Genomic DNA, 26,062 nt, shown 5'->3' with positions numbered 1-26,062 from the left:
CTTCCGAGGTGAGTGGTCTTCAAATTCCCCGCAATTTGCATGGGTTGTGGTGATGGTTCTCAAAGATGACCAGCTTGTGCACCGGTCTACCATCCTGTGGAGTCTCAGCTAAACCTCCACAATAATCAGGCCATACTTCACCATGCCGTGCCACAATTTTATGGTCTACTTGAAAGACAAGACTAAGGAAGGCTGGAGTGGATGTAGAGCATGTCGGCTACAGACAGAGCAGCCCAGTCTTCAACTGTGTGCGCAGACCTCTATAAAAAGACAGCTGGCCAAGAATTGGAAGGGACTTGTTGATTGAATCTAGTGATGCAATGGACAAGTTTGTCTTTGCTCCTGTGATGCAAGTTCTAGGTTGGATGCTTGGACTTGGCAACTGGTAAACTGAGCTGAGGGGACCACTAACGAGTAAGGTATTTTTTTTTTAGCAATCAGCATATGATGCCGTAATGCCCCCCCCAAAAGGAGAGTAAGAATGCAGCCTTCAATGTGGTGTCTGGAATGCAACTGGACACTAGAAATGGTGCATGCATTTGTTTTAGAAAGGTATCAGCCATTGGGTTTACTGCCTGATCCACAGAGTTAACGAGGTACTGAGGGTTCACTTCTAAACTGCTGGGATATTGTGCAAGGAGGATAGCTCAAGCAGCAACGTGCTCGCCTTGGCAACAAGACAACATGAAGCAACACAGGTTCTGTCCGCGCAAAGAAACCTCTGGGTATTGGGTATTAAGCGTGTTATAAATACGCAACTACGACATATTCCTGTAACAGCGCCTCAATGCCCCTGGGCTGTGAGCTCAAAAAAATAAAATGCAAATACCACCTCGATATGCTGCTTATCCACACAGATCTCTACCAAATGTTCCAAGACTATGTACAGAATAAACACAAGCCAAATAAGTTAGTGGATAGTTGGGGAAAGACCTAACTAGTCCTAGGTTCATCCCACAATTGGCTATTTTTTTGTTGTTGTTAAAACCTAATTGATTTAAGGTCAGGGAATACTTTAAAAAACTAGAATTGCACAGTATCCCTTTTGGACACAGAAGAGGCTTCCACAAATGTAGAGATGCAACCATACCAGGCGGTTAATTAGGCAGAAAAAAAAGACCAGGGGCATGAGGGTGCTTATATCGCAAAAAAGTGCAAGAGAGTTCCAGGAGCAGTTTGCATGTACACAAAGGAAATGCACAAGTCCCGAAAACAACAATGCCTATTCACAGCCCAAAGTCCGGACACAAAAAGTCAGAAAAAAAGGTAACCAAAGAATCCAGTACCCAATGCAGCACAGTGTCAGAACCAGGATATCAGGCATGAGGAAACCACCCGAGCAACTAAGGCGATAGGGATCTGTAATAGCAGAAACATAAAGGGGTATGGGGCAAAAATTAGCACTGGCAAGGCAGGTAAGAAAGGCAAGAACAGCAGAAGATCAGATCAAAAACTCACTGAGGACTAAGGGCCACTGTGCTTCACTTCCACACAACAGAAAGCGAGCATGCTGTGCAAGCTAGGGTGGTTGGGAAATGTCCTATAGCAGCATAATCCCGTTGTTTGCGCTCAGGGTAACGGAAGGGGTTGGGTCTTAATCCTGTAAAAGGTTATCAGAGTAAGAGTAGGTTGGCCTGCATTCTGAATGAACTCAAATTTGGGGTGCATCCAATACCAGAAATTTAGATTTGAAAGAAAATGCTCTGACCATCTCAGTCAAGTCCAATTTATTTGGCATCTATGCTATCAAAATTAAAGTTTTTCTACATTGGATTAAGTTTTGGAACAACCCAGTGTTGAGATGAATTTCTAGAATCTGGCCTGGTGGACAGATTTTAGGAGGTCACACTAGTTATAATAAAAAGGGGAGCTCAGATGTTAGCTAAAACCCAATCAAGATAGCAATGGAAAGCAGTCAAGGCTATTCCAAGGAGTGCGAGTGGGGCCAGAGGTCCACAATGAGTCCTCCATTCAGTTAAGCACACAATTCAGACAGGAATGTATAAAAATACAGTATTTATTCCAGGCCTTAAACACACAAAAATGAAGAGTGAATGATATCGCACAACTCAAATATACTGTCACCATAGGTTCTTAAAATGCATTCAACGACCTCAAAACAACAAAGTAGTAAGTAGAGGGATGCAGTAAAGCTGGAACCAATTAAAACGTGATATCCCCAAACTTTAGCAGTGCAATCTCTAAGAGGAATGGGTGGCCTTGTGCCCAAAAAGTACTTCTACAAGGGATTAAGAAATGGCTGCAGGAGTCTGCTTCTGCTCCAAAATTCAGGCTGGGGGTAAGTCCAATGGCAAGGACCTGCACCATTCAAACAGCCAGTTGTTGTCCAATCAGAACTATTGGTTTCACTCATGCCACACACCCAGACTCTCTGAATGTGGAATATGGTAGAAAACACACACAGTGCATTAACTTATATGGGATTTCCTGTCCTCGCAAGGCAGGATTAAGGGCAAAGAAAAATATGGCCAAAGAACAAGAGAAAATCTTGTGGTTGTGGCCATTTGAGGCCACTACCCACATTTAGTAGCCATCTGCAGCAAACGCGCAAACTAGAAGTAACGCATACATTGAACAAATATCTGCTACAACCAGCTTGTCTTTAGGGATATACAAAAGTAACCAAAAATCCCAAGTATAAAAAGATAGGGTGATACAAAATGATCTCCATTGTTAATGCAATGTTGAAAACACACAAAAATGTAAAAGATGAAAAGGGACCAGTTTCCCAGTACTGATAGTCTGAAGGACTGATCAGTTTTCCAGTAACGAATTAGCAAAAGTGAAGCTGAAGGCATTACCTTCCACTCAAAATGCCAGAGCATGCTTAAAAAACAAAGCAAAAAGGTTGGGGGTCCGAATGTTGCCAAAAGAGAAGTTGTTCCTAACACCAAGCGCTACACATCTACCAAAACCATGTTATTGAGGCTAGTCTGAAAAGATCATGTGAAAACCGATATGAATTAGGGACCAGTTAATATGGTGAAAACCGTTTGAAGACTGGTCACTTAATAAATATTTGGTTGTTATCAAAAGGAACCGGTCCTCAAAACCAGATGCTAAAAAACTTGACGTTTGAATGGTAGGTGGGCTTCACTGACCCAGCATTTGCTTAACTCCGTTTAGAAAACTTGGGGATACGATCTCTCCCCCCACCCCCCCCCCCCCCTCCAGCTGCACATTGGTCTATGGCAGCAAACAGAATATGCCCTTTGCGTCTTGGTGGAGGAAGTAGTAATTCACTGTTATACTGCCCCTTGTATAGTAATCCACTGCGCGTGTACTTGTACCCATCTTTCGGGCAGAGGAAACTACGACTTTTTACATCGCAAGGCTTTTTTCGCAGTTTGTTGCCAAAAATGTTTGGCTAAAAAAATTTACAAAAATAATAATCGATAAATATGGGAGGGGTGGCTGCTAATGGGATGCAAAGGGGGGGGGGGGAATAGGGAACAGATAAGGAAAGGGGCTTGTGGGCACCCCTCCCCCAAATATTTTTAAATACTTTTCGACCGAGCAATTTCACAAAAACTCTGGCGATCTAAGTACATAGAACGGAGGAAATACGTAGCACTTGTGAAGACTTAATTACGTGCAAGGGTTCATGTTCCGAGGACACTGCCTTTTAGGAGTAACCATCTTAGGGTAGCGTAGACAGAACGAGATATTGAAGTAGGTCTCCTGGCTACGCCTTAAAGTATAATGAATTTTTATACCGAATGTATATTTGAGATTTTCTTCTTAACACTCGTTCTTTTCTGTTAAAAAGGTTACATGGCAGTTCTGCCTGTGGTTCACAACAGCAAAGTCCCTAAAAATTGTGTGCCTAACCACAAGCACTGCTCTTTCCCATTGAAAGGCTGGTAGCTAGTAAATAGCTTGCGGTCAAAATAGCATGCACAAATAACAGCAGGTGGTGACCCTCCCCCCTGACCTAAGGCTAAGGCTAGAAAGGAATGCATGTTGAGTCCCCCCCTGCTTTTCTTTATTTGTTCTTCACTACAACTACTCGCCAAGCTTTCTGTTCACTCTGCCAGTGATTTATCTTCCAAGGACCCTGTGTAGGACGTATCATGCTAACGCAGCTGAAAAAGCTGTATTTAAAGAGCAAAAGATTGTAAGTCAGTCAAAGTGGACTAGCGAAACGAGTGATTTTGCTCCGCTTTGTTTGATGCTAATAAACGTATCTAGTTATTCTCTGAAGGTGTCTAAGTCTTGGTTTATATTCCAGACAGGAAAAACCCCTCCGGAGGGGCTCGCAGCCTTACTCCAATTTGCAACTTTCAGCAAATGGCACCCCAAGAAGGGACCGCGTTGGTATGAAAATCTAGACCGAGTGTGTACCACCGTTGAGATGACAAACTATCATGGAGCGCACTGGGTGATATGGACTGTTTTTCTGAAGCCACGGTCTAAGTCTGACCTCGCCAGATTAACTGAAACGTGGTTTTACCCTGACCGAGTTCCTCGAACATCATTTTGCATTAGAGACACCGCCACAGACTAGACTGAGTGAACAGAAGGGAGAGCTACAGAATAACCAGTGAGATTGGTGCCGATTGAAAATAATTTATGAATACATGCTATAATTTTAGTATTGCACTATTTGTGGACCACTGTTTTAAGTGAACCTAGACATATTGAAACCTTGTGATCACTATCGTGCACCTGAAATATGGGGAATGCAAGCAACAAATTAGAAAACATTCAAATAAAATTTAACAGCATGTTCCAACTCCCCCAGAAGATGGAACTAATGGTGTACAAAAAAAAGACTGGATGGTGTTTTTGAAGTAATGGCACCGATATACTGCTGACAATCCAATTTACGAATTCCAGAACATGGGAATTGACTTAAAAAATGAGGGTACCTCAGGGACAGGTTGTCAGTAAAGGGACCAAAGGAAATTAGATTACTTCAGTGGGAGACTATCAAAAATGGGAAGAAAACACTAGGCAGAAAGCTTAAAAAGCCACTGTCAGAAAAAGATAAGGCTAGAGTGTATGATAAACAGACGTTAAGATGACTGGGAACAGGCTGACGGAGAAATACTCATGCAAGACAAAAAGGCTTATGTTGCCCATTGGCCTCAGACGGAGGCTTCTGCACCCTCAGAATATTCAGAGGCAGCGCCCTTGTGACATTTGACTAAACAACCTTTTCCAACTTCATATAATATGGATAAGATGGACACGATTGGCGAAAATGACAAGGGACCCTCTAAATTCAATTCCTTACTTCCAGAAACTCGGGCACGCATTGACTCATGGGAAGCTGGTTTAGGGCAGGAATGAAGGGATCAGCCCTTGCCTCTAAAGTCATGAAAACTCAGTCCCTACGGGCAAATATTGCACACGAGTTATCTGGACTAGTGTTTGAGAAATCTAAAAACATAATGGCAGTCAGAAGGGGTCTCTTGAGGAGTGGTCTTTGCCTGACCAGCATGAGGCTATAGACCAAGAAATTCAACGTAAATTAATTGGGGTGTGAACAGGGAGTTAGAATCTTACTTGAGTGGCTCACAAAAGCCCCCATCTCCACCCATCAGGCCCGTATGAGGGAAGTACCAGGGTTTAGCCCAGACCATTCGACTCACCATTTACATCAACCATGGAATAGGATGGAGCCGTTGTCTTGTACCAAAGATTTTCCAGACATCAGACAGAACCCTGAACAGTGGTATAATCAGACTAACACAATTATATGCACAGGCCCATTAACATTAGGAGACATTGAACAACTTCTTTGGTGCATAATACCTCTTGATATATGGAGACAGTGTAGGGAACAGAATAGTAAAGAACCATCAAGTGGGAGGTTTTGGAGAAGGAATAGTGAATTTGAGGGGAAGCAGGGTAATTGCACAAGGACATATTGACCCTACTTGGGGGTTATCAAAAGAATTTAGCAAATAGTGCTCTAGAAACGAATGAACTGGGATAAACAGGACGAAGGCGAGTCGGTAGAAAAGTACTTTGCACGGAAGGAAGAGGTTTTCTCCTCTTACAGTGGTATGGCTGCAGGTACCATATGAGGGCAAAGGCCTTTTGTTCACACTGTGCAAAGACTGCTCCCACACTTGGGACATACACACATCAACATGGCCCATGCAGACTGCGGCTCACATTTTTACTATGGCCAGATATTACGCAAATGGGCATACAAAAGAAAAGGAAAGAAAAATTAAAAAAAGATTTAAAGAAAAAGTATTAATGCAACAAGCATTTTCAGAAGGAGGGAGAGGTAGCTCACGAGGAAGAGGAATGTATAGATGGCGAGGGGCGCAGTGCTCCAGATAAGATTTTGAGGTGGAGTATTTTACTCTATTTTTAAACTTTGAGAGTAAATGTGATTTTAAAGAGTAAAAATGACGGTGTCCGGGCAAAGGGTCGACTACAAAGGGTCGAATGGTCAAAGGATCGACACCAAAGGACCGAAAACAAAAAGGATCACATTTTTTTTTTAATTAAATTTTTTGGGGGGGTTTTCGTTTCTGGAAAAGTGGTTTTTACCTCAAAAAACTGGGGCTGGGGGGACCATCCCTCAAAAAAAAATAAAAAAAAATGGAAACAAAATATGTAAAAAAATAAAAATAAAAGTGATCCTTTTGTTTTCGGTCCTTTGGTGTCGACCCTTTGACCATTCGATCCTTTGACCTACAACCAAAATGACTTCGCAAGAGAGTAAAATGTATGCAACATCCAGCCGACGTGTGAAAAAACTGTATGGAAATCATTACTATGCGGCAGCTTTCTGCATTGTGACAGAATACACCTTTCATTATTTCTGGCCATTTCATCTCTCCTGTATATATTTAAATGTTGAAATCACAAAAACCTAGCCAATTATATAGTAAAGCATACATGAATTTGTATTGTGTGTTTTGAGATTTGATATCAGAATTGTCTTTTGATGTTTAATGAAAGTCCTAATTTCCTGGAACTATTACTACCTAATGGTATGCCAATGTTATGATACATCAGTGCGGAGAGGCAAGGACTCAATGCTAAATTCTATATCTAATCTAGTGGTCAAATGGTTATTTGTATAGCTCTTTTGGCAAAGCGCTGTACATAGAACATATTTATCACAATTACCACCAAACCAAAGTCAGTACTCTTATCGACCTCGAAAGGATGAACGGCTGAGTTGGACTTGCCGGGATTCGAACCTGCAACCCACAGATCACACAGATTGTAGCAACGAGTGCTCAACCGGCTGAGCTATCTTATTGGCTAATATCCTTCAGAGGTTGGTTAACTGAGTATCGACTGAGATATAATGATCACAGTACTTAGATGTATGACAAACCATTTATGAAGCGCTACATAAAGTTAAATACCCATCTCGATTATCACAGGGACAGGTTTCGCTAACTTTCTATTTCAATTACCAATGTAACTTTCATTTGTTTGTTTTTGAACAGCGCTTGCACTTTCGAGAGTCAGGTTTTGGATGTTTTATTTGTAGTCTTGAAGATCTCAGAGGCTAGAACACCTGTGATTAGCGTAATGACAATTACTCACCCTTGAGCAAAGACTCTGCTGCCACTGACCATTTATAGTAATGTACCCCATTGACTGTAAAGTTGAATGGATGTAAACTAGACTGTGCATAGTCATCATTTTACACACTGTTTTTATAATTAGACTGTAAATTAAATTAGAAGTGTATAATTGATCTGCCTCTGCATGATTATGCACACAGCACTGGAACTCTGAAAAATACAATTGTGCAATACTGCTCTAAACCTGTGTGTAAATGTATCAAGGAAAATAAAGCTGGTATATTTACAAGATTTTCATGCGTAAAAAGGCCTAGTACTCGCCTTATCTGTAGCCCTGGTGAGGGGTAAGTGCTCATCAAGAATACAGAGGAGAAATAATGGATGACGGATGCCATTATTGCAAAAGCCCAGATCATTGGATTCAGGAATGTCCCACGCGTCCAAGGAGAAGAGTAAGGTCTATGGGATGAGGAATATTAAGAGGAAGCGAGAGTTCATTTGATGGCAACAATGCGGGAAACCAGGGCCAAGGACCGTATTATTTTGATCCAAGGCAGGGACAGCAGTATTTTGCCAGGACTATAATGAAGACCAGCCATTTACAGATTATTATTCAACAGAGATACCCAAGAAGGGGGGGGGAGGCAGAATACAAATACCTGTTCAGTAAGATTTTCACAGAACTGGTAAATCTTCCTAACCTGGGTCGACCCCAGACCTTTTTTTCCTTAATACCTCAGTGAGTGGTAACCTTTTTCCACACTCACAGAAACCTTTTATTGGTCTCATTCTTTGACTCTACATAGTGTCTTTTTTAAAGTTATCCTCTTTAAACAACTTATTGGCAATAAGTGCCTGTTGTTGCTGGGTTGCCCCAAGGGCTCCCCTTTTAACTTGCTTTTGCTAACCTTGGGTGAACTACAGTTCCCAAGAGTAGAAAGGCTCTTTGGATCCCTTTTACATTTTGTTCTGTGAAGCCAGCACACCCCACCGTATGTGGAATGCTGGGGAGATACAATGTATCCCCTTTCACACTGGAACAATTCTGTTACAGGGACAAGCTTACCTTAAATTGCTGGTGGCAGTGATACCTTTTATTAATTTGGTGCACCTTTACTGCAGACTGTTTACAGCTGCAGCAAAAGGCACCCAAGGGTGCTCATTTTACAAAAGTGACCACTGTTTGTCGTTTCTTGTTCCTTCCCCCGACATCCAGGGCAGGAAAATTACTTTACCTGATGTTTTATCTTTGACAGGAGTCCCCTAGACTCCCCGCCCCGGCTCCAGTCAGTCTGCGAGGGCAGGAAGTGAGGGAGGAGTCCAAAACTCCCCAGCCCTTTGTCTTACGCCTTGCTTAAATGGTGGCAAATCCCAGTGGGGGGCTGGCTGTCCTGATTGGACAACCAGACTGGCCCTTCTTGTAAAATGCGTGGAGAGAATGCAGAGATTGTGCTGGAGTTTTTGATGAATACTGTGAACCTGAAGAAAAAGTCGATCACTGGAACCGAAACCAAAGAGGATGATGAAGGGAAAGCGGCTGAAACGATTTCCAGCGACCGGAGAGCTTGCTGTGTAACCGGTGCCAGCTGTAGCCCTTCATTCCAATCGACCTGGGAACTCCTAGAAAGACGACCCTGACCCAGAGTCTGGTGAGATCCACTTGACTCAAGAACACCTGAATTTTGAGCCATCCCACGCGTTTGCTGCGACCTTGCGTTGCTGCAATACCCTGGGACCTCGAGCCACTGTGCGGTGCACGGTCTTCCGAATTCCGAAACTCTCGGGGGCATCCTGGTGGATCTCCAGAGACACAAATCAAGTCCGAAAAGTCCCAACAGAGTTCTGGACCTTTGCAACTACAAGAATTCAACCGCAATGTTCTGTCTTCTTCTGTGCACCTTGAAAAGGCGCCAAATCCGCAGAACCGCACTCAGCCGCAAGAAAAACCTTGCCTAGAGCCTTCTTCATCGATCCCTGCAGCAAAGTTCCTCTGAGGTTTTGTTTCCAGTCACCACGACAAGGAATCCACTGACCGGGTATTTGGCTGCAGAACCTGAAGTCCTCCTGCTGCAAAATCTTCAATGCTGAGGTACTGTGTTGGCTTGGGTATGTACTTAAGCCAGTTAGGATTTCTGTGTAGCTGTGGGTTGTTTTCTGTGATGGGGAAGCCTCTCATCCAGTGCACCCAATCCCACTCCTAGAATCCTGCTAGGTTGACTTTTGTGAACCCCATGGGCCCTCTCTTCTAACTCAGAAGTAAAGTGCTCTCCCGTTTGCCCAGTTTTCCTAAGGAACTCTGACCTTTGCTACTAAAGAAACGATTCTGACACTGCCTGTTTGTCACTAGTCCTAGTGACTCTCTCTCCCCGCCCCTCACCCCAAGCCCCCTTCTGCCACTGAGAACACTCATGCTCCAAGAACAAGGGAAAGACTTTGAAGGGATTGGGCCTTTTGCCTAGAAAAGAAAATAAGTGTTTCAAAGTGAATTGCTTGTAAAGAGTTGGTTGGTAACTAATTCTAAGAGTGAACAGTTACAAAAAAGTTCTTACTTATCTTGAAAGTGTGATGCACTATTCTCAAAAGTACGTAACATCTTTTCTTCCTTAGAAACTGTTTTGCCATTCTAATAGAAAGTAGACGCAAGGGTATTTTACTCTACTGTGATTAGGTTGTGCCTCTTCCCAAAAGTAAAGTGTTGGTTTCACCAGATTATTCCTGCAGGGTAATTGTGTCTCGCTTCCCCTGACTTGCTGCTAGCCTGTCCAGAATAAGTCTCTATTAGGTTGTTGCCTACCTAGAATAACAGTCATTCATTAAAGTAACATTGGGTTTTACTTTCCCCTTCATTGCGATACCATGGATCAGGGAAGTATTGGGAAAAGCCAGGATTTAAGGGCCTGCAGAGAGATCTAGCAGGATGAGAACCGTGCAGCCTTCTGCGTCGGCTGTTCTTTTTAGGTCGTCCCCAATGGAGACTAGGGAAGGTTCTGTTCCCCTTAGTGGTCTGAAACCTGATTGTGCAGGGTCTACGAGGTTGTAAGCGTCGGCAAATTGGCCAACCTGTTTGTATGCTGCGCAGTCCATTAGTTTGGCGATGAAACGTGTGTTGAAGATAGGCCAGTAGTTTTGGGGGAGAAGTGGGTTGAGGGTCGGTTTGAGGGTGGGTTTGATGTAGGATGTTTTTAGGGCTTTAGGGAAAGATCCTGATGTGAATGAGTGATTAATGATTGTGCATGCAACGTTGCCTGCACGGGTGGAGGTTAGTATTTTTTTGAGCATTGAGGGTGGGCAGGAGTCTTTAGGGGAGCCGGACGGGTGGCTGGCTGCTACAAGCGAGAGGAATTCTTGGTGTGTGATGGAAGAGAACGAGTCAAGGAAATTTGTCTGGGTGGGGTTTTGGGCAGAGGTCTGTGGGAGAGTGGGAGGCGGCGGTATATGTTTTAGTTTAGAGATGACAGAGTGTCGTACGTTGGCAGCATTGTGGAGGTGGCATGAAAGGGTGTCACATAGGGCTTGGAGTGGGCAAGCACAAGCAGGCGGGGGAATTTGAATTCTGCTATGATTCTATGTAGTTCCTTACTTGGGTTGCAAGCAATTAGGATTTGGTTTCCATAGAATGATTTGCTTTTTTTGATTTCCCGTCTGTATATTCTGGTTGTCCTTGCTAGGGCGGTGTTGTTCTAGGCTGACGGGTCGGCAATCCAAGCCTGTTCCAGAGGGTGCTTTAGAGTTTTGAGTGGTTTGAGATTGGCAGTGAACCACCTAGGTGTTGGTCCATACCTCAGCGAGGTATGTTTAAAGGGGTGAAGGGCGTGAGGGCGTTTTAAGCCAGAGGTTGAAGAATTCTATTGCTGGAGGTCCTGCCGGGAGGGAAAGTGAGTGGAGAGAGTTGGAGTGAGAGCTTGAGATCTGGGGTGATTATCACTTTCTTCCATAGTGGCAATGTAGAGGGGGGGGGGGGGGGGATTGGCAGGGTCGTGCGGGGCCTTCAACGCTGACCACTGTGCTCAGAGGTATGAAGAAATACAATGCTGAGTGATCAGTCCATGACAGGGGGTGGGGTGAGGGGGCTGGGTGGATATGTTTTGTGGTGCTGAAAATAGTGTCGAGGGTGTGACCTTTCGTGGCGGTGGGTGCGCAGATTCAGGTCGAATGATTAGAGATTATCTGAGCGGATAGGGTTTTAGGGTTTGGTGGAGTCGAACCATATGTTGAAATCCCCTAGGATGGTGAGAGTTGGGTGTAGGATGAGGTTGGTAGCCAGTGCTTCACCAATGTGTCTGCAAAGTTTTTGTTATAGCTGGGAGCGGCCAGAGGGGGTCTGTAGATGAGTAGGAAATTGTGTGAGGTGGAGGATGCGACTTGGAGTTTTACCAGGAGGGATTTGCAGTCTGTGGTCCTGTTGGAGGTGTCCTTGGTTATTAGCTTGAATTGGTGTTTGTGTAGTATTGCGAGCCCCCTCTCTCCTTCGTGATCTGTTCGACAGTGATGAATGAAGCCAGGTGGGAAGGTCTTGTGCGCGAGGGCTTCACATTTTTCCAAAAACCATGTCTCGGTAATGAATAGGATGTCTGGGTTTTGATCCGTGATGAGGTCATAAATGTGGAGTTTATTTTTGGAAACTGACCTGGCGTTGATGAGGGTGGGTAGGGTAGAGGGGGATACCAGGGTCTAATGTGCAGGTGGGCAGTGCAGAGGGAGTGACACAGAGGTAGAGTGTGGCGAGTAAGAACAACTGGAGTGGGGAGAGGGAGGGGAATAGAGCTAGGACTGCATTAGATGTGGAGGTTTCACTCCTATACTGAGGAGGCAGTGGTTGCAAACTGCCTGAAGATGGGTGAGGCGGGGAGGGGGGTATTAGGTGCTGGTGGCCTCGTCCTGTCCTTGAATTATAAGCAGTCGTGGGTGAGAGTGGGAGGTTCTCTGGTGTTTGGGGTTTTGCCTAGAGCTGCTCTTGCTGCGCTAAGGTTGGGGAAGTAGGAGTTGGGAGTGATCTGTAGTGAATTGGCGACAGTGAGAGAGGTGTCAGCGGGCGATTGCTGGTGGGGTTGTAACGTGGTAGGCATATTACGTGCCTCACTGCGTCATCCGGTGTGTTCTGGGGGCGGGCGAGGTTCTCTGATCCCGCTCTCCATCTTGCCGCTCTTATTCGCGCAGAGCGGGATCTACGGGTGGGGGAGAGGGATAGGCTGAGGAGGGTTGGTGTGGTGAGGGTGGGGGAAGGGAGAGGGGTGAGGGTTGCACACTGAAGGTGTACAGTGGTAGGGGGTGGGCTGTGTGCTGGCAGGGGTAGGGAATGACTGCAGAGGTATCCTTGGGCCTCTACAGCAGGTACAACAAATATGGAATGAGGGAAACCGTGACAAGTCAGGGCTCAATGAGTTTTGAATGGGATAAGTTAACTTCTATGGCATTAGAGTCTAGTTCATAATTATCAACTATTGGCAAGAAAGTAAAAGAAAGTTTGATTAATTGCATAGCGGTTGAGTGGACTGTGTTCAGTTATAAATATAGCAAGAGTGCCATGTTTCATAAGTACAGGGTAACAATTTGCCATTCTTCGGACCAAGATGAAAACACAATCATTTGTGTTGTTTCCTTCAGATTTGGATGGGCAATAGGAAAAGAAGATCAGGTTGTATCCTTTCACACAGGCGAGTTGTCATATGATACAGAATGGACTAGTGGAGTCGGATTGATGGGAAGCATCAAGAAAGAACCTCCTGTGTATGTGCATGTACTAACGAACAGAGTGAGAAACATTTAAGTAAAGAAACCAAAATTCCCAGCTCTCCATGAAGCAAGTTCCAATGAGCTTTCAAACCTTAGTTATGCAGTCGTTACATTTATAAAAACAACCCAGAGGCATCGAGGTGCTTTTACAAGACCACTCACATTCAGTAGTAAGACTCCAATATCACAAAAGTTGGCAAGGAAGTCAATACACAAAGTGGCCCATGCTAGGCAAATAACCTTGTTCTGAGGGCTTTGCGAAATACCCAGCAAGACGGTCCAGCTCTTAGAGTAGGAGGCAAGGAGTTCCACTGGTTAGACGCGATTTACGGGAAGCGCAGACCTCTGGCTTTGGAGCGTCTGACTTTAGGCTGGAGGATGCATTGTGTGTATCGGGTTCTTGTTGGATTGACCTGGATGAGTGAGCTCTAGCGATGCTTCTTTTACATTTTTCAAAACTCTTAGGTCTATAATAAGAGAACTGCCAGTGTTCAGAAAGCAGAAGAGTTCCGCAAGAATATGAAGAAAGGCAAAGCAATGAGGAGCACCAATTGGACTTCAGGTATGTAGGTATTTGGTACCACTACATGTATGAATTGTTATTTGTGACATTTAAATATTTTCCACCCCCTTTGGAACTAGGGAGGGGAGTCTGCTACACTTAAACATCCCCTAGGGGACAGGAAAAGTGGGGTCCTCTGGAGGTGACCACCCCTCATAGGAGACAGGACAATCCCACAGAGGGACACTACTGCCCCAAACCCCCACCCACCAATAAGACCTTATTGACTAGCAGATATGTATACTACCCTTCTGTAATGGCTGGTTTGAATAAAATAGACTGGGTCTTATAGCAGGTTGTGAAAGAACCACAAAAAGAGGGTTCAAGTCTTAACATGCTGACCGAATGACGAAACTGAGGCATAGGCATGCAGCCAAACAGTATATAGGTATATGGGGTAAAGGGGAGACTGATTTTGCTCCCCCAGGGAACACCTAGACTTCACAACATTATAAAAGTATTTTATTTCCACAAAGGCATGCCAATTCCAATTTGCTAACTCAGCAGAAGTAGATTCTTAAAAGCATTCATTCAGAAGTCAGGGGTGAACATTATGTCAAGGTTCACCTCAAATGTGTACACACAAAAAAGGGGCTATGTGCTTTCTTACCAAACAGATTGTAAACCCAAAAGGGTTTGTTTTTAATGTAAACCTTCCCATTGCTATTAAACTCCTTGAAATCCCACTCTCCATCCCCTCTCCACCTCCCCGATTTACACCCAACTAGCCCAAGGAGTTTGCTGTATTTAGTTATTCTTTTCCAAATGCCAAAAAGGCTCTTTGCGGTCTTTGTAGTGCTAGTTAAGCTTAAGGGATCCTCCCCCACCTCAATCAACATGAAGCAGCTGTTGCTGCAATACTATAGAAATAACCAATACTCAAAATAAGATGCAAATGGGATAGACAGTTTATTTAAACTCGCAAGCCTTTTGTATTTAAAAAGAAGGAAAAAAAAAAGTGTATTCGTGTTTTTACCTTTCCGGGAATGAAGCAGCAGAGATTGGAATCCACATATTTCATAAAAGTCATGTTCAACAAGGAAAGTCTGGTTTCCACTGCAGCTAGAATGTCTGCATGGCGAGCTAGAGAGTGGTTCCTCCGTTCCGACTCGCGTCTGAGGGGGAGAAAAAAAGAAAACGGTTGCTAGGGGTTGACTTGCAAAGCGCCAGCCATCACAAATGTATAATTTTAGTAACCCTATTTTAGAAGGCTTTATTTAAAATGAGAGAAAAGCATCTGGTTTAACTGGTCTTTAAAATACATTATTGAAAACAGTGGTTCGCGCTCAAATGATTGTAACCCTTTCTCTCGCTTCCAAGCCAGTGAGATTTTTAAACTACAACATTTCATAAATAGGCTCACCGTAGACCACAAATTTCTGCTAATTCAAGCACAGGAACGTGAAACTAATCTTGTGCAATACCTCAATTATTCACCTTTCCTGCCAACAAGAGATTATGTGTCAAGGCAAATTCTTGCATTGTACATAATCCCATGCAGTACCTAAAATATCTGCCCTTTATGTAACCCATGCAGATAATTTCTTTTAATTCAGCTACATTTAATGTTAAATTAGAGCAGCAACATGTTGCGGATAGCCAACAATAGTATTTATTTACATTTTCTCTACAGAGTACCCCATTTTAAAAAACACAGGCTCAGATGCACCGTAACATTTTACAGTGCAATTGGCTGGCTTGAAGCTTTTATTTATTTTTCAGAAGGCAGCAAGGCACATACATACACCACCATACTGGGGTCTCGGGGATAACTAATTCACATGTCAAAGTAGGAAAATACCATAAAAGCAACAGTATCCTCTAGTGATACAAGGGGAAGGGTAATGAAATAATATGCTATGATTTGGGAAATACAGCAGGCAACTGTTTCGACTGAGGACACAGGATCGTGGGAGAGTTAAATAGGTACCAGCAGCAAAGGTACACATCATATGATTGATGACCCAAACAAACATCCTAGACCAAGATCTTCAGCTACAGACACAAATCACAGGCTAATTAGGCCATTTTCTTCTCTGTGAAGGTCATCGAAGATGCAACATTTTGATTCCAATGGCAGATCAGTCTGCTTTTCGTGTGGTAGCAGACATTCTGCTGATGTCCACTTGTTTGTTATGATTGGTGACAGAAATACAAATAACTGACCTGGGTGAAGTCCTTTACGGTGGATGGCTACTCCCATGGTTTCCTCATCTGAACACATTAACTTGCCAGTGCAGCTGCCATTGGAAACTTGTGTAGCCCAGCAGGGGGGAATTCATGTGCTCCAGGGTCCGACTCGTCTACTGGTGGGTTTCAACAGCTGAAGTGCCAACTCCTCTGGTACAAATGGGATGCATGATGACCCGTGACTTCAATTCCACCCCTTTTTAAATGTTTCTCTCCCTCTAGTGTAATCCTCCAGTGCTCTCCATCAGTGGAGACAGCTTGGAAAGTGAAGAGGAATCTGCGGGATTAACCATACACCAGAAATAACATTATCCAAGAGAAGGAATGTGTTCTCCTAATGGATAGCATCCACCAACGGATTCCCACCTTAAGATAGACTCTCAACAGTATTCAGACAGCAGACCAGAAGTGGGAGCAAAGCAAGGACATCCCTAAACCAGGTAACTGGAGGACTGCCTGTCCAAATCTGGCATCCTGGACATTCATAGCATTCGGACAGTGTTTGGCAACATAATTGACAGTGGCCCACGGAGCTGCCTGGCATATATCCTGAACAGGGACACCTCAACAGTTGACATGCTGCCATCCCTCGTGTGGAGTGAACCTGCAGCCCGCTGGAACACCTTTTTGAGCTAGCTTATATAATTCGGAAATGCACAGGCTAATTAATCTTTCAATCGTTTCAGTTACCGCTGTGCCCACCATGAGTCCCCGAACTGCCATGTAAAAACTCAAAGCCCTCTTTTGGGTCTACACAAGGCTGAAACTCCTACTTGGAGTGATAGGAGGCGGATAAAAGACTGGTAAGTGAATATTTTGATCGCAATGAAACAATGAAACGTCTTTGATTAAGGAGTGGGGGCGTATCCTCAACGTACCTTTGGATGCTAACAAAGGCATAATCAACACGAAGAACACCGTTTTCATGGTCAACAATCTGAAGGAACAGGAATGCATTGGTTCGAAGGGGGGGCTGGAGGGCCCATCAAGAATGCTCACACCAAATTCAGATTTCAAGGCGACACAACAAAATGTCTTCGGTGGGGACATGCTCACTAGGCCCCAGAGGAACTGCATCACGGTAGGGATCCTAATGTAGAAGCCTTGCTCGGGATTTCTCTTGAAATCTTATGGCTGCCAGGTATCCCTTCACTGTGGTAATCTGCATTCCAAATCTAGCAAGAGAAACCAAAAACTGAAGGACCACTGCCATAGGGCAAACAATTGGGTCAAGCTCCCCCTTCCTGAAACAGGCTCGACATGTATTCCAATGGCAATTGTAGATGCCAATGCCATTAAAAGCTGGAGTGCGTGATTACAGGAGAACCTCCATGACCTAATCAGACAAGTCTTAATCCATGTACCTCAAACTGTCAAGAATGTAGACTCAGAGTGCTGAGGTTGGGATGAAAGACCTGTCCTCTCCACTGAAAAAGGTGGTACTCTCTCCTCGGGAGGCGTCAAGGAGTGCAGATGTCCATTTCTAGAAGGACCGCATACCAGATCCTCCCCACCCAACCTGGGGGCGGAGGGTTGAGGGGAAATCAGAATGAGGTCTGGAACCTTCACAGCCTGGACGTCTGGAATCTGTGGGAATACGTAAGATCAAAATTTCACCCAACTAGGAAAACATCCCCCAGTTCCCCTCCAGAGGAATCGCTGGAGCAGAAACTGCTGACACCCGTCAGATTTCCCCATTCACAATTTCCCATTTTTAATTCTGTATAGTTATATTTAAGGAAAACATCTTCTCGCAAACACTTGAAACAGGATTGAACGATGCACCGAGGACAATGCGAGGCCTTGGTGTAATGAACGGAGGACATTAACACAGTCTTCTCTTTCTTTTGTAAAAATTGTTTTATACAATTAAATGAAATTAAAAAATAGATATATTTATCTGGTTATGGGTTTTAGTGTGCAGCGAGTTAGGTCTTAACTGGAAGTGTTGATCATCTCCCAAACCAAGATGGAGATTTTCAATCAGTTCCCCGATTGGCCTTGGAATGCCTAAGGTCAGTTGCTGAACTCTTGCAACTGCCTTACATTGTCAACAGCCCAGCTGAGAGGATCAGGCGCTCCAGTCTTATGGAGATTTTTTGCAGATTCAGGAGATAACAGGAGAGCTGCAAAAGGACACATTTAGCAGATCTCAAGAAAGAAAACCAAATCTAAGTGACGAGGAAAACTTTAGACAAATGTATAATTGTTTTTTAGACTGCCTAACAGACACTCTGAGGCTTCTCTTACAGCGTAAGGTGTTTGTTTTATTTTTAGTCCCAGAATATATAGTGTTAAACCTACTTTGTGCTTTTTAAATTAAGGAAAAGACAGAATGATTATTTTTCCTTTCTTTCACCAGTGAACGGTAGTCTTTTTTCTGAGGGATATCACAGCGATCTACATTCTGTTGCTTAGGAATGGTAGAGCGTCTGGATTCCCTCATCCAGAAAGCTTTCTTCCGTTATGCATACAGCTCGATACGAATGACGGCACAGTCGGGAAACACTCCTCTACCCAGACGGGCTTGGTTGTCTACTTTTTATTTGCTTAACAGGCAGACTAGCGTGTGGGAACGTTGCGCGTCGACGGGATCCTTATCCGTGGAGGCAGGAGCTGTGCAGGAAAGCACAGGGAAAGAGTCAGTCCTGTTTCTGGAACTATAGTTCAACAGTTGGTTTCAGCAAGTCTTTTAATGTGCACAGTTTTTTATAACGTTTCCTTCTAAAGTTTTTCAGCTGAAGCCTATTGCAGGAGGGTCTGCCGGGGTTCAGCAGCTTCTGAAGACATCAGTGAAGACTCAGCAAGTCTAAATCATGTTTTAACTGCCTGTTTCTGCAGCTGTAGGGAGACAGGCCGGCACCTGGCCTGCTGATTAAATGCTGGATATGCTTGCTTTCAAGGACTCAGTGAGGGAGGAAAACAATGTATTTCTGTAATGTTTGGCATTCCTGTCTGGGCTGCTCTTTCAACACGCAAGCTGCGGCCTCGTGTATGAGCTTTCAGAATATAATACATTTTGCAAAGTATTTTAACAGAAAGGAAAAAAGCAAATGGCGGATATTACACAAGATGGACGCCCTATGGTTATATTGACAAATCTGTGCTAGCGGTGTTGGTTATGTGATGCGATTGGTTTACGGCCAACATAATATACCTTCTATACTTGGTTAGGGTAGTTTTCTAGATTTACACCATGTTGGCACAGGTGGCGAACAGATCCATTTGAGGGGAATTCCGAAAAGCCTGTGGGCAACCATGCTTCATCTACTCGAGGCATCAGCAAATGCGTTCCCCTTCTCGGCTCAATGGGCTGCTGACAAACATCCGATTCTCGAACACCCATAACCACAGCTGCATTTCTTCCTTACAAAGAGACAGCAGGCCGACCTTCCCCGACCGCCCCCATCGTTAAGATAGTGCTTGGCCACTGTGTTGTCCATCAGTATAGGGACAGTTTTCACCCTGATGGAAGGTAGGAAGGCCTTCAGAGCAAGTCTGATCACCTGTAACTCCAGCAGATTGATGTTCAACCTGGATTCTGCCAAGGAAAGAATTCCTGCTCACTCAGAACCCTCAGGTGAGCGCCCCAGCCCTTCAAGGAAGCATCCATGATCACTAGATAGTTTAGTTTAGTTTATTTATTTGTACCGCGCACCGAACCCTGGGGTAGCTGGGCGCCGGAGACTTAAAAACAGTTACAGCATGGCAAAAATATACAGTACAGATTGTGATAAAACAACAACGGTGTAGTAGACCGGGTTACAGGTGGTCAACAGAGGCAAGCAGAGAGGAAGTGCATTAAGCGGCGTTTTTGTTGGAAAGCCATGTTTTTGTTTTGGCTCTAAAAGTCCAAAATGAGGGTTCTGCTCTAAGGTGTGGTGGCAAAGCGTTCCATAGTTTGGCAGCTAGGACCGGGAAGCTGGCGCCGCCTGCTTTTTTTAGAGAGAATTTGGGAACGGAGAGGCAGTGTGCGTATGGTGTTCTAGTTGGTCTAGTTGAGGTGTGATTGTGGAACTTGTCTGCCAGGTATTTGGGTGCGTCGTTAGAGCGGCATTTATGGACGATGACGAGGGATCTGAGGGAGATTCTGTCTCGTACTGGGAGCCAGTGAGCATCTTGTCTGAAGCTGGAGATGTGGGCGTTTCGTGGGATACTGCGGGCTGCTCTGGTGGCATTATTTTGCAGTACCTGTAGTTTGTTCAGGTTGTGTTCTGATGAGCCAAGAAAGAGGGTGTTGCAGTAGTCAATTTTTGAGAGCACTAACGCTCTGGCTAGTGTAATGCAGCTAGAGGGTGATAGGAAAGGTTTGCAGGCGTTGATGAGCTTATTGGTGTAAGCTGTTGAAGAGGCAGTTGCGTTCACCTGTCTTTTGAGTGAGAGAGTGGAGTCTAGATAAACCCCAAGGGTTTTAATTTCTTTGGCTACTGTGATTAGGTTACCGTCAATGTTGATGGACGCGTAACGGGGGTCTAGTTTGTTTAGCCGCGGTTGGGAGCCGACAATGAGGAGCTCAGTTTTCTCATCGTTGAGGCATAGGCCGTGCTCTGCCATCCAGGCTTGGATCTCTAAATAAAGGTTGTTGATTTTGGTGGAGTCCTCGTCGTAGCACCCTGATAGGGTGATGAGAACCTGGGTATCGTCAGCATAGTTTGTGTAAGTGACACCTAGATTATCTAGGCGGTCAAACAATAGCTTTGTGAAGATATTGTATAGAGTCGGCGAGACGCACGAGCCTTGAGGAACGCCGCAGGTGATGGGGACAGGGAGTGCTGATGCCCCTGGGGAGAAGACCCGGGTGGTTCGGTTGGTTAGGATACCCATAGAGCTCTTTGAGTCCTGGCGAAAGGACTTGTTCGTTCCCTTAACCCCTTACAAATCCACTCCCTTCCGGAAAGGACCTACCCCCAAATGGTTCACCACCCACTTGAAGACTAAAAACACTTAACGGCTGCCTTCAGTGCAAATTGCGAACTTCCAAAACCATGCAAAGTGGTAGTCGCGTGCCACAGAAATTACAGAACAGATCTGAAAAGTCAAAAAAGCCAAAAAAGCCTATCATAAAAGAAGGATCCTGCACTGTCGTTGCAGCACCAAAGAGCTCCACGGGACAATCAGAATCCATGAACCCGCCCTGCACCGCAGCCCAGTCTGCCTCCTCACAAACGCTCTGCAACTCCTGTCTGAATATTTCCACAAAACTGCCCTAGACAGGATGGCCACCCTCAATGCAAAATGATGCAACCTGGCAGTCTGCCATACATCCACTCTCCCCGCCCTCCCTGCAGAGAACCCTTAATTCGGCTCTCAACCCCATCTCAAACGATTAGTTTGTGAAACTATCCGTCAGCTGACCCTCCGGCTCCACCCCTCAACCCTTGTCCCGCTCCTCTCCTCAGAGACATCGTCACCTCCACTTAGGCAGGAGAAATGGTGAGGTTCATTCTTAATGCCTTGCTCACCTCTGTCAACTTCCCAGAACCGTTCAAAACCGCACATCTCTTCTCAAAAATGCATCCCTCTATCATCTCCTACCAATTAATTACAGGCCCATTTCCAACACCCGATTCTTGTCAAAGCTAATTAACGGCACTGCGTACTCACAGCTCAATGGTTTTGTGAAATCAAACAATCTCCTGGACGCTGCGCAATCAGGGTTTTGTCCGTGCCACGGAACAGAAACTACACTGATCTCTATCTGGGATTACCTCAAGGTCACTGCAGACTCAAAAGGATGCAAAACACTTGTTCTCCTTGACCTCTCAGCAGCATACGGCACCATTAACCACAATATCCTCTTGGACAGACTGTACTCTCTAGGAATACAAGATTCAGCGCTCACCTGGATCGGCTCATTCCTCACCAAGACAGCAAGTCACCCCCGCCCCCTTTCCACTGCACACCCAGTGAACACTTGAGTGCCAAAAGGTGTCTGCCTCTCACCCCTCGTCTTTAACCCTAACTTGACCGCTCTGCCCTGGATCATCCGCTCACACAACCCCACATGCTATAACTATGCGGAAGCCGCACAAATCATGAGAATTCCTAAAAATCAACCTCTAACCTTGGCCCTGACCTAGCAGCACGTCTCGCTGACATGGACCGCTGGATGACTAACCATCCCTTCTAAACCCAGGGAAAACAGATCATGGTTTAAGGGGAAACTGCTCCATTCCTCCGACTGACTCCCTGGCCACCCTCACACGCCCCCTCTCCTGCCCACCACCACTGTCGAAAACCTCGGCTGCACAATGGACTCAGACCCAACTTTCTCACCACATCAACAAAGCATCCAAATCCTTTCATTTCCACCCGAGACTTCTGAAACGCATCTTCCCTTACCTCACCTACCCCAATAGCCTGGCTGCAATTAGTTCCATCGTCATGGCTAGACTTGATTATGCTACCTCCCTCCACCTGGGTGTACCGGCCTACCAACTAAAACTCCAGGGAGTCCAAAACTCAGCTGCCGGACTGCCTCGCATTGAGACGAAGAGACCACATCTCACCCGCTCACATATACAGACTCCCAATTGCACGTAGAGCCACCTTCAAAATCCTGTGCATTACTCACAGAGCAGTGCACAAAGCAGGCCGCAAATACCTACAAGAATGAATTACACTATACCACCCAACTCAAACCCTAAGGTCAAGCACAGCCCTCCTCCTAGTGGTCCCACCTCCAATTTGGCCAGGATCGAAGGGTCCACACCTGCTCAACTCTGGCAACAAATTTTTTGTGGATCGCACTGCCTCCACGCATGGCTTTCCAGAAGGCACTCAGGCTTAAACCCTAAGGTCAAGCACAGCCCTCCTCCTAGTGGTCCCACCTCCAATTTGGCCAGGATCGAAGGGTCCGCCTACTCAACCCTGGCACCAACTTTGTGGAACGCACTGCCTCCACGCATGGCTTTCCAGAAGGAACTCCGGCTTTCCCTAAAACTCCAGGGACAGCCCTGACCACCAGACGGCTTGGAAACCCTTCAATACGGGCCATCAAGAGGCTCTCAGGCCAGTAGATCTCTACCTCTAACTATCTGGAGCCAGTGCCCTAGCTGGGCAACCAAAATCGAAGTTATACATCCCCCACTTATGTACCTACCCCAAGACAGAATGGAATCATTGCCTCCCTCCACCATGCATACACTAGGCTCTGAGGCCAAGAGATAATCGTTTCCAATTATCTGAACCGACTGTGCTAGACTTGTAACCCAAGCACACTTATGTACCCAAGTCATATTGAAACATTATTCAGGCCAGATCTGGCCATCACCATCCAACAGACAACACTAATAAGCAATTACAAAACTAACAAGACACAGGGAAGCACAAGCCGAATAGCTGAACCCTTAGGGAGATACCATCTCCTGTAAAAGCACTGGAAACCTCTCAGGAACAAGGTCTGCCCGAAATACACACAAACACTACCACATCAATATGCTAACTCTTCCCTCTGCACCAACAAATGATAGAATGTAGCTATATTGCTCCATTAATTCAGCCTAGCTGCACACATACTTGTACACCGCCATGATCACCTCTGTCTTTAGAGCGCAGCTATACCACAAGTAAATTGTCCGAGTTGCACACAATCTCCACCAGTGTCAGAATGCAGCTAACCAAGTCCACTGGCCTTGCTGCACACATTCTACTGATCTCACACAACCACAGCTAGCACTAGAATGCAGATGCAGACACACACACACACACACACACACACACACACAACCACTTAATCCGCCCTGGCTGTACACAGAGTGCACCAAAGCACTTTGGGACCGTAGTCCAGGTCACTGGAGAGAGAAGTGTAGCAGAGGGCTTTCAACCCACAGCATTTTGGAATCATACCAATGGTAAAAGGTGCTCTACAAATGCCCAATAACAACATAACCGTTTCCTCCGGTCATGGTTGGCAGAAAGGTTCCACAGCCTTCAAAATGTCCACCTGGGACCACCAACATGGGTCAAGTGCCAGTCAGGTAGAAACTTGCAGCTAGTCCCCCATGCTACCCCATTACTGGGACCAGTGGGACCTAAGCAACCATTGCAGAGTTTTTATCTGAAGGCGACCCTGAGGCACCAGAAAAAGAAATGCAGGTCGTCAACAAGCTCAGAAGCTAAGTTGGGTCTCGTAAAATCAGAGTTCCTGTCACGCCTCCTCCCTGCCACACCATTGCCAGACAACCTTCCAGATTCACGTCCACCACCCCTAACCATGCACGCTTCATCCGGCGTGTTCCCCATAACATTCATCGCACTCAGCAACTGAATTACCAAGGACGGCTACGGCCTTTCCTACATTGGAATCTACCATGGCGCTTCTCTCCGGGACGGCACCCGTCCATGGGCGCCCGCCGACTACGATCCAGCGCAAGTGCTTCCGATCAGGTGACCAAACGCCGGCAACAGGCAACCAATCGCCGGCAGACTCCCCGTGCAGCGTCGAGGGTCACGTGATGTGGACCCACTTTTCCCACTTTAGTTCAACACAGTCAAAAGGACAGGAGAAACGCGGAAACAAACGCTTCACAGCTGCTTTTCGGAGTGCTGCACAGCGTTTTTGGATCTCGCTTAGAATTCGGATTTCTTTGACCACGGAACATTTCACGGATTGCTTTTGGTCTCTTCCTCAGGCGAACTTTAATCTTCAGGATTCACGACCTTTGGCCTTGCACAAACTTTTGAACTTTGGATATTAGACTTTGGCTATTGTTTTCTTGGTTTTCGACCCTGGACTGTTAACGGATCATCCACTGGCTACCTGACCTACAGGTGTATTCCATCAAGAGTGCCCACAAGGACCCTTCTGTTCCCCTAACCCTTTGAGGCATCCTGACCAGCACATTTGGGTAAGCCCTTTAGCTTCTTCCTCCATATTGTATTGTGATCATTGTGACTGTCTGCCCTAATCATTTATTGCCTTACAGTGGTTAGGGGGTCCTTCCGGTGTTCCTGGTTCCAGCTTGACGGCACTCCACACCTGTGGCCTCAATAATTGCATTGGTAGTGATATTATTCTTACCAGTGTGGTACTTGGGGACGGAGGTATCGTCATCTACACGACCATCAAGATCACAACAGACTGAAGCCCTTTTGGTCGTCCAGATGGATACTTCTGCCGGGGACCCAGTGGCCGCTTTAATGCAAGCAGTCACAGCCCTTAGGACTGATATGGCCACAGCTACCACCGCTATTCACCATAGACTGGACGCCTTAAACAGCGTCCAACATCCTTTACCCGTTGATGCCGAATTTGGGGACGCTGCCCCCCAGAACCCTGTTCCTCCCACAGTTCCTCCGGCTCCCTCTCTGCCCCCTCCTGTGGTACTCCCTAGCCCCATTCCCCTGGCAGCCCCCGAAAGGTTCCATGGAGACCCTAGGAAATATCGCACTTTCTTAAATCAGTGCAAACTCCATTTCTTGTGCCGGCCCTTGGCATTTCCTGATTCCGTCACTAAGGCAGCTTTTCTACTCTCGCATTTGTCAGGAGTGGCAGCCACTTGGGCAAACCCTTTTTTAGAAAGTGACCATCCTGCCCTATACAACTTCGACCTCTTGGTTAATGAAATGGCAAAAGTCTTCGACACCAGATATAGGGCACAATCCCAGGACTTGGAGCTTTTGGACCTCACTCAGGGCAGACAGACGCTTATAGAGTACATAACCCGCTTTAACCAGCTCTCCGCGGAGACGTCTTGGCCTGAAAACAAAAAGGCGGTTGTATTCTGTAGGGGTCTGAGTAGCGCCTTGAAGGATGCCCTCTCAGTCGTCCCATCCCTTCCGGCTATCTATTCAGATCTGGTTGCTCTGGCTTTACAGGTGGATGCCCGAAGGACTGAGCGAAGGGCAGAAGCAGGTTTTTCCGGTCATCACACTTCCCCCTCAACTGATCAAACCCCAGAACCCATGCAAGTAGGCGGGATCCGTAGCCCCATTACTCATACTGAACGGGAACGTAGACGTACTGACAATGCTTGTTTCTGTGGTATCAGCGGCCACTACGTAAAAGAATGTCCTCGCCGACCAAAAAACAAAAATCCGAGTTTTC

At 45.6% G+C, this 26,062-nt stretch overlaps 1 protein-coding gene across 1 annotated transcript in view; it reads right to left on the bottom strand.

The window, feature by feature from the left end:
• Nucleotides 1–26,062, bottom strand: part of FBXO28 (F-box protein 28) — a 300,688-nt gene that overhangs the window by 114,261 nt on the left and 160,365 nt on the right. Inside the window, exon 3 of the mRNA XM_069608639.1 lies at nucleotides 14,801–14,939. Coding sequence (XP_069464740.1) covers nucleotides 14,801–14,939 — 139 coding nt within the window. The remainder of the gene's footprint in view (nucleotides 1–14,800; nucleotides 14,940–26,062) is intronic.

Source organism: Ambystoma mexicanum, chromosome 4q, assembly GCF_040938575.1.
Source record: "Ambystoma mexicanum isolate Mex_15411 chromosome 4q, UKY_AmexF1_1, whole genome shotgun sequence".
NCBI classification, from domain to species: Eukaryota; Metazoa; Chordata; class Amphibia; order Caudata; family Ambystomatidae; genus Ambystoma; species Ambystoma mexicanum.
The sequence above is the reverse complement of the archived record's forward strand: the minus strand, read 5'-3'. Positions and strand labels throughout refer to the sequence as shown.